At 60.0% G+C, this 8,951-nt stretch overlaps 1 protein-coding gene across 3 annotated transcripts; it reads left to right on the forward strand.

The window, feature by feature from the left end:
* Positions 1 to 412: 412 nt before the first annotated feature.
* Positions 413 to 5,589, forward strand: REPIN1 (replication initiator 1). 3 transcript variants are annotated; one of them, XM_043464064.1, is made up of 3 exons: positions 413 to 568; positions 1,353 to 1,499; positions 2,826 to 5,589. In XM_043464064.1, the coding sequence occupies exon 3, from the start codon at positions 2,840 to 2,842 to the stop codon at positions 4,517 to 4,519; it is 1,680 nt and encodes a 559-aa protein (XP_043319999.1). In that variant the 5' UTR covers positions 413 to 568; positions 1,353 to 1,499; positions 2,826 to 2,839; the 3' UTR covers positions 4,520 to 5,589. The 3 variants fall into 3 exon arrangements, with proteins under 3 accessions (XP_043319999.1, XP_043319997.1, XP_043319998.1); XM_043464062.1 differs by having other exon boundaries at positions 414 to 568; positions 1,302 to 1,499; XM_043464063.1 differs by having other exon boundaries at positions 414 to 568; positions 1,302 to 1,499; positions 2,829 to 5,589.
* Positions 5,590 to 8,951: the final 3,362 nt, after the last annotated feature.

Genomic DNA, 8,951 nt, shown 5'->3' on the forward strand with positions numbered 1-8,951 from the left:
CAGCCGCTGCGCTATTCAGGTTCTGCAGCGCGGCCAAAGGTCCAGGTGGCCGGAGAACCGGAGGGGGGCGGCCGGGTGGGGTAGGGGGTCGAGGAGCGCCCTCGCCAAGGCTCGGGCCAGCGAGGCCGGGTCTCGCCGAGTGACCGCGGTCCGGCCACGCGGTCGCCCAGGGACGCGCGCCCGCCGGGAGGGACAAAGGGTCGGGGAAACCTGAGCCGGGCCCGTCCGGGAAAAATCCGGCCGGTGGTCGCCATGGCAACGGAGTCGAGCCCCCGCGCGGCCCGCGAGGGGGCGCTGGGGGCGGGAGAGGGGCCCCGCTCGGCCGGCCCCGCGGCCCGCCCCGCCCTCCGGCCGCGGCCGCCGGCCCGAGCCCGCGACTGACCCTCGGCAGCTCCTGTAGTCACGTGGCGCTGGGAACCGGCGGGGTGGGGGGGTGCTGGGCACGGGCCTGGCGGTGGTGAACCCGAACCTGCTGCTGTTGCCGCGGCGGGGTGGCGAGCGCGGCCGCCGGCGCCGGCTTTCGGGCCTCATGGACGCGCGACGCGCCTCCGCGCTCCCCGCCGGAGAGGTTCGTCCCGGGCAGGGCGCGGGGTTCCACGCGGGCCCGTGGTGGTGGTGGTGGCGGCGGCGAAGGCGGGGGGGGGGGCGGCCCTACCTGCGGGGCGCGTGATCGTGTGCGCGCTGTGTTGGGGGGGTGCACTGCTGGACCGAGTCGGGGGGCGAGTCCGCGCACCTGCGCGCAGGCTCCGCGAGCCGCGCTCTGCGTGGGGACCGGAGGGGGGGGGCCCCTTCGGAGAGCACGGAGCCGTGTGTCCGCGAACGTGGACGGGGGGGAGGGGGTGGCAAAGCACATGCTTGAATACAAAAGGGGGGGTGTGTGGGGGTCTGCACGGCCCTCTGCCACCCGGGACGCGGCAGGAGACTCTGCCCGAGTCCTCGTCACAGGAGCGCGCCTGGCAGCCCCTCCTGGGAACCCGGCCTGGAATTCCTGTCGGGAGGAGGGTGGGGGAAGGGGAGCCAGCGGGGATTTCAGAGTTCCTGCCCTCGGCCTGGGGGCCTTTGGCCATTAGCATGGACAGTTCGTGCTGTGACCTTACCAGGGGAGGAAGTGAGCCTTCAACGCAGCCCCGGGCTTCCTTGGTGAAGGGGGCACGTTCAGTTATTAATCCGATGGCCACTGAGGTCACTCTGCCCAGCAGGGTGCCGGGGTGGGGGAGGGGGCCGTGGCTGCCGAGGACACAAAGATGACTACCCTCGGGGAGCGCTGAGCTTCACGCACGCGTCCTCTCCCCTCCCCGCAGGTAAGGCTGGCCTCTCTGCCACCGGAGGTCTGAGCTCTGCCATGGGGGTAGGGGTGTCTTTACTGCTGCAGTTTTCGCTGACATCCGGGGGCTACCCGAGTGTGGGCCGAAGCAGGCGCTCCAGCCGCAGAAGTATCCCCGGGAACATCCCCAGGAGGAGCTGGGCCAAGCCTCATCTCCAGCTCCACAGCCTCCAGGGTAGAGTGTGGCCTTCTTTGTTGGGTTCTCGCACCATTTCGTGGCCCCAGTGCCCTGCTGCGGGGGGTGGGGGGGGAGAGGGGGGAGAGGGGGGAGAAGGGGGAGCTGAGGGCGGGGGGAGAGGGGGGATGTTTCAGGTTCGTCACATCCTGGGAGTCTTCCCAGGGCTCAGTCTGGCCGCTGGGAATGAGTCATGTCTCTGCTCCTGGAGAGGAGTACAGGTTCGGGGGAACTTCGGGGGAACTTGTGAGCAGGCAGTGAAGGTCCCTTAGGAGTCTCATCACCACCCCATCTGGCAGTGGGTGTAGGAGACTCCCCCGCAGGAGTCTGGGTTCTCCCCGTTCTGGAAGAGCTGCCCGTGGGGCAGCCCCTGGCGGAGCTGGGGCAGGCCGGGACAGGGGACAGAGATTACAATCTCCTCCTTCCTCCCCTTTCCGTGCCCCAGTAATCCCAGTCCCCCGAGGGTAGGCAGCGAGGCAGGCTCACCCCCGAGGGCAGCAGGCTGTGGGTGTTCTTTGGATTCAAGAGCGCTTTCCTTCCTGCAGTGTCCTCATCACGTGCGGGGGTGGAGGAGGGCAGGCGGGCAGAATGCGGGCACAGTCTGGGCAGGCAGTGGCCTGGCATCGCGCTGGGCTGGCAGTAGTATCCGGAGCTCTCTCCTGCTCCCGAGAAGGGGCCGTTCTCACTGGCTCTCCTGGCCGTGGGAGGCTGAGGCTAGGGAGGTCAAAGTGCCTTCCCTAAGACGGGATTAGATGAGAGCCCTCGTCCGGGTTCTGCTGTAGGTTTACTCTGTGCCCCCCTGGGGCAAGTCCTGTCACCCTGTCGAGCCTGACAGTGGCTTCTTCCATCAGACAGGGAGTTCGTATCTCTTGTCCAGCCTCACTGAGTTGCTGCGAAGCTCAGATGTGACAAGAGCAAATAGAAACAAGTAGAGGGCGGCAGGGAAGCACTTGGGAAAGCATATAAAGCGCTGAAGGGGGAGGTGACTGCGTGTTTTGGTGAGTCCCAAGGCAGCAATCTTTGTGCAGCCAGCCCTGGCGTGTTTACTCCATGCCGGAGGGGGATTCCAAGAAGGGTCAGGGTTCTTCCTTCTAGTCGTTTCCAGGGCCAGTAAAGACTTAACAGCAGATTTACTTGAAATGCTTTCTAGAAACCCAAGATGGAAATAACGTAATAGGAGGAAACAGAAGAGTAGTCTAGTGGTCCTGATTCCAGGGCTGGAGGAGTGGAGGAGGCAGGCTCCTCTTGGGTCCTCTGGGAGGAGCTTGGGGTGGGGGGGCGCAGGTTGTGTGGTTCTCCAGCGTGACTGTACCTTTCCACCCTCAGCAGAGGAAGAACCGATGCTGGAACGTCGCTGCCGGGGCCCGGTGGCCATGGGCCCCGTCCAGCCCCGACTCCTTTCTGGGCCCTCCCAGGAGTCGTCCCAGACTCTGGAGAAGGAGCCCCAGGGGCTGAGGTCGCGAGGCACCGCCGCGGCCCAGTCGGGCAGCCAGGCCCTAGGTCGGGCCCATCGCTGTGCCCACTGTCGGAGGCACTTCCCCGGCTGGGTGGCCCTCTGGCTTCATGCCCGGCGCTGCCAGGCCCGCCTGCCCCGGCCCTGTCCCGAGTGCGGCCGCCGCTTCCGCCACGCCCCTTTCTTGGCACTGCACTGCCAGGTCCATGCCGCCGCCACCCCAGACCTGGGCTTTGCCTGCCACCTCTGCGGGCAGAGCTTCCGAGGCTGGGTGGCCCTGGTTCTGCACCTGCGGGCCCACTCGGCGGCGAAACGGCCCATCGCCTGTCCAGCCTGCGAGAGACGCTTCTGGCGGAGAAAGCAGCTGCGGGCCCATTCGCGGCGCTGCCACCCCCCGGCCCCCGAGGCCCGGCCCTTCATCTGCGGCAACTGTGGCCGCAGCTTCGCCCAGTGGGACCAGCTGGTGACTCACAAGCGGGTCCACGTGGCCGAGGCGCTGGAGGAGGCGGCGGCCAAGGCCCTGGGGCCGCGGCCCCGGGGGCGCCCGGCAGTGACCGCGCCCCGGCCGGGCGGGGACGCCGTCGACCGCCCGTTCCAGTGTGCCTGCTGTGGCAAGCGCTTCCGCCACAAGCCCAACCTGATCGCCCACCGCCGCGTGCACACGGGCGAGCGCCCGCACCAGTGCCCCGAGTGCGGGAAGCGCTTCACCAATAAGCCCTACCTGACCTCGCACCGGCGCATCCACACGGGCGAGAAGCCGTACCCGTGCACCGAGTGCGGTCGCCGCTTCCGCCACAAGCCCAACCTGCTGTCGCACAGCAAGATCCACAAGCGCTCCGAGGGCTCCGCGCAGGGCGGGCCCCAACCGCCCGCCGGCGCCCCGGAGCGCGCCCCGGAACCCCCTCCGGAAACGGCCCCCGAGCCAGCTGAGGTCTCTGCTGGGCCCGGGCCGCCAGGCGCCGAGGCGGAGGCCCCGCCCTCCCTCCACACCTGCGCCGACTGTGGGCGGGGCTTCCGGCTGGAGCGCTTCCTGCGCGCGCACCAGCGGCAGCACGGCGGTGAGCGGCCCTTCGCGTGCGCCGAGTGCGGCAAGCACTTCGGCAAGAAGACGCACCTGGTGGCGCACTCCCGGGTGCACTCGGGCGAGCGGCCCTTCGCGTGCGAGGAGTGCGGGCGCCGCTTCTCCCAGGGGAGCCACCTGGCCGCCCACCGGCGCGACCACGCGCCCGAGCGGCCCTTCGTGTGCCCGGACTGCGGGAAGGCCTTCCGCCACAAGCCCTACCTGGCCGCGCACCGGCGCATTCACACCGGCGAGAAGCCGTACGTCTGCCCTGAGTGTGGCAAGGCGTTCAGCCAGAAGTCCAACCTGGTGTCCCACCGGCGCATCCACACGGGCGAGCGCCCCTACGCCTGCCCGGACTGCGACCGCAGCTTCAGCCAGAAGTCCAACCTCATCACCCATCGCAAGAGCCACATCCGGGACGGCGCCTTCTGCTGCGCCATCTGTGGCCAGACCTTTGACGACGAGGGGAAGCTCCTGGCCCACCAGAAGAAGCACGATGTCTGAGCGGGCCGGGGCGGCGGAGGCCGAGGGAGGGTGGGCCGGGCGTCGTTCACACTGTGCCCTCTGCTGCTGCTGTCGGCGAGGGGGGTGGCGAGGTGGGGTGAGCCGGCCCCGTTAGGGAGGGAGGTTCCCCGCTGTAATCAGGGAGTCCACTTGCAGAGCAGGGACCCCGGCCTCCCGCTGGTGTTTGCTAAGGTTCGGTCCAGACTATCCTGTGCCCTGGAAAAGTAGCAATAGCAGCTCCACCCACCCCTTAGAGCCCTCCGGCCGGAGGGGCCACCAGTGGACAGGAGGACCCCTCTCCTCTGGTGTTAACGCCTTAACATCCCGTCTCTTATGAGTTCCTTTGGCTCGTTTTTTTTTTTTTTTTTTTCAAGTAGGTGTGGTTCAGCCCTTAGTGAATGAATGCCGGGGAGGATCAGTGGAGCAGCTGGACACACCCGGAGAACCTGCTGGCCTTGTTGGGCAGCACCTGGGCCTTTTCCAGTCCTGGGAGGCAAAGCTGAGCTCCTCCAGCCTGCCCCAGACCGGCCCCTCGCTCCCGCCCCTGCACAGGCATCCAGATTTGGAGAGACCCGTCTACTGTTAGTGCCGTGGCTCCCCTTCCTCCCCCGAAAGATCAGTCCTTCCCAGAGCATCTTCCCACGCTGCGACTGCCTTCATCCAACCACCCTCCCAGCACTTAGAGCAATCCCATGGCTGTCAGCCGCCCTGTGTCAGGGCTTTTGTCCGAACACCCCAGCCCGCCTTCACTCCCTTTGGAGCTCAGCACATTGTGGGGAGGACTGCCCCCATTGATAACGGAAGGCCAGCTGATGGGAAGTGGGGGTGAGTTTCCCTTCCAACATTCTAGCGTGTGGATCCCCAACCTCTGCTTGAACATTTAGGTGACAGGGAATCTCCTGAGGCCCTGGTTCTATTGTAGGATAATTCTAATTGTTAGAAATTCTTCCTTATAATGAATGAAGTCCGCTTCCCTGTAATTTCTACTGTTGGGCCTTGTTTGTTCCCTGGAACTAAACACAACCACTAACCCTCCTTTTCCAACTAGAGAATAAAGATCTGGTTTTAGAGCTGGTGGCTGTAGGTGTTCCTTTGTTCTGGGGAGCTGTGGAGATGGAGGGGGTTGGCAGTTCCACACCACTGGGGGCTGGGATGGGTGAAGGCTGGGTTCAAGCTTCGCTACTGCCCCTGGCTGTAACCCCCCCACCCCCCGCTGAGGGTCAGGTACCCTCAGCAGGGGGGTTTCTCCTCTAGGAGTCCAGCTCTGTGTGGGGTCAGGTCAGCCCGGCTCAGTGTCAGCCATCAGGGAGAGAAGGTCTGACTTGCTGCTGCCCTGCTGTGCCTCCCTGGCTGGCCTGCCGCAGTGCTCATGTCTGTCACTGTGTATGCTTCGCTGCACCGGTTGATTCACATGCATTTGAGTGCCTGTTTTTGACAGGCTCTTCTCCTGACTGTCTTACTAGTTTCTGCATAGATTTCCAGCACCAAACACAGAGGGTGGTGCAACCATCATTTGTCTATATGACTGGCACCTTGCAAAGAAGTTTACCTAAATTATCTAACAACTTAGAGTTCAATAGGTACTCGGGTTTTTTTTTTTTTCTTTCCGGATGAAAACATTTGCTTAAGGTCAAATAACCGATAATCACCAGAAGCAATTCAAACACAAGTCTGTTCAACCCGAAAACCATGCTATTGACCACCAATGCATGTTTATTAGACAAATGCAGTGCTGCTGCTTTTGGTGTAGACAGGTGTTAAATGTCTATGGTGTGCTTGATGCAGTGGAAACTGGGAGTTTACAAAAATAAGACCCAGTCTTACCCCTAAGAGGCCTCAGTTGGGAGAACCGATTCCTATACAGAGATTGTGAATAGAGAGAGAGGGATGTGGGGTGGGGTGGGTTCTAAATGTGTAGGATGGAAGCAGACAGCTTCAAAGTTTTTTAGAGGTTTATGGGGTTATGGGGCCACTTCAAAAACCTGTGTCACTGAGGGCACATGATCTCTCGGAGCCTAGGAACATGGTCTCAAGAAAGCCCCACTTAAATACGTCTTTTTAAGGGAGCTCAGGGCTTCCCAGGTGGTACACGTGGTAAAGAATCTGCCTGCCAATGCAGAAGATGCAAGAGATGCACATTCCATCCCCGAGTCAGGAAGACCCCCCAGAGAAGGAAATGGCAACCCACTCCAGTATTTCTTCCCTGGAGAATTCCACGGACAGAGGAGCCTGGTGGGCTACAGCCCCTGGGGTTTCGAAGAGCTGGACTCGACGGAGCGCTCTCGTGACTGAACATGCACATGACTGAGAATGCACATGCCATGCCGGGGAGCTCAAAGCTTCAAGGGAAGGGAGCTTTTTTGCGGAGTGATCAGGAAAGTAGCTAGATGTCTGAGGATGATGGCAGGAAACAGGTCCTCAGGCATCAAGGGTTGGGATGGGGTGACTGGGGAAAAGGATGAAGGAGAGGGAATGTGATCAGGTTCCTGACTTCCTGAGAAGTCATTACTTGGAAATGCCTGGCGGTGGGTCCCCTAGAAACATGTCTGCCCACTGCTTTGGGGCAGAGGGTGAGGAGAGGACCAAAGTTCGGGGAAAGCCACGGAAGTGACCTTGAGGGGGCAAGGATAGAGTGAACTTGCCCATGGCTCCTTCCTGAGTCCCTCAGGGGGCCTGGTGGGAGCTGAGTCCTTGCTCAGCAGGGCACATGCTGACAGCAGGCTTCAAGGAGGGATGACCCCAATGGAGGGGGTCAACACGCTGCTAACAGGACCTCCCCTTCTAAAGAGTCCAGGTTTTTTTTCCCCCCTCCTTCTACAATTACAAAGTATTAAATTATCAAATTTAACAATGAAGAGATACTTAGGTTTGTTTTTTAAGGTGAAAATTATCCTTTACTTTCCCCCACTCCAGCCCTCCTCTCCCCCCAACCCACACCCCCCCCCCCCAACCCTGTGGCTTTTCTCTCTGCATCCAGTAAAGAGTGCGGGGGTGGCTTTCCTGACATTTTCCCTGTGCCTTCACAAACACACATGTGCAGCCTCCCTCTTGTTTTCCGTCAGGGAAAATAGGATCCCAGATGTGCTTTGTTGTTTTCCACCCTTGAAGCAACCTTGGTCATGAAATGTCCATCTGGAGGAAGTCTTTCACTCTGTTGAAAGAGGGAGCAGGCCAGAGAGTGGAGATGACTTTCCCACACACAGCCAGTGGCAGAGAGGAACCAAAACACAGGAATTCCGTAAGTCTTGGTTGAACTTTCCCCTAGGCACTCTAGAAAATAAGATGACGGAGACTCTTTAAAGGGTTGATAACCTAGTGATGGATAGGGAGGCCTGGCGTGCTGCAGTCTATGGGGTCGCAGAGTTGGACATGACTGAGCGACTGAACTGAACTGAATCTAGGGATGTCTGGTCACTGGGTAGGGTTTTACACTTTACAAATACTTCTGTAGACAGTAGAACCAATAAGGGTCCTGCAAAAGCCCAGGGTCTCTCAGGATCCTCAGGGGATTATTTCCAGGACTCCCCTGGATAGCAAAATCTTTGGATGCAGGAGTCCCTTCTTTAAATGGCATTGCATTTGCATATAACCTTATGCACTCATGTCCTCTTGTATACTTTAAATTACCTCTAGATTACTTATAATACTTAATGTAAATGCTATGTACAGTTGCCTGCGCCCAGGAAAATGCAAATTTTGCTTTTTTTGGAACTTTCTCTTATTTCTGCCTGCATATTTTCATTGGGGTGTTGGTTGAATTCATGGATGTGGAATCGGCAGATGTGGAAAGCTGACTGTAACTAGGAAATTATTAACTCTTACAGATGAATAAGTCAAAGTCCAGGGACAGAAAGTATCTTTTGTTAAAAAGAAAACAAAACAGAACAAAACTGCACACGAAGACTGTGGCAAAACATAGAATCTTGGGCTCCGGATTCCTCTTGTGATATGAGGCTAAAAACAGCTGAGCCCGCAGGCAAACGCTTAGTAGACAGTTGCTGACTGATTAGAGTAAGATCCAACGGTTTAACAGTAAGGTTTGTAGGAAGTCTCAGGGTGAGGCCGGCTTTTCTCCGTATCAACCTCATCTCCCAAAGGCGGTTTCTAAGCAGTTCCGGAGAGTGTGCCCGTGGGAGTTTGCCCTAGCTGGCCGGCCCGCTTTGAGCTGGCAGTGAGGAATTTTACTGACTTTATAAAAAAGGAACATTTCCTTCCGATCAGGGTGGGTAGATGAGAAAATCCTCTCTTCTGAAGGACTAAGACCGTGCTTGGCCATCTGAACCCTGCCTCTAAATCAGCAGTCGCACTCCACCCAGGAACGTTAAGTCACTGTTTCCTCAACTGCAGGGCGAGGGGTTGGATTTAATGATGTCTAAGTCCTCCTGGAAACCCCGGGGTCATTTATCAGGCGCCTACGACGTGCCTAGGGCCG

Source organism: Cervus canadensis, chromosome 3 (genome assembly GCF_019320065.1).
Source record: "Cervus canadensis isolate Bull #8, Minnesota chromosome 3, ASM1932006v1, whole genome shotgun sequence".
Taxonomy (NCBI): Eukaryota; Metazoa; Chordata; class Mammalia; order Artiodactyla; family Cervidae; genus Cervus; species Cervus canadensis.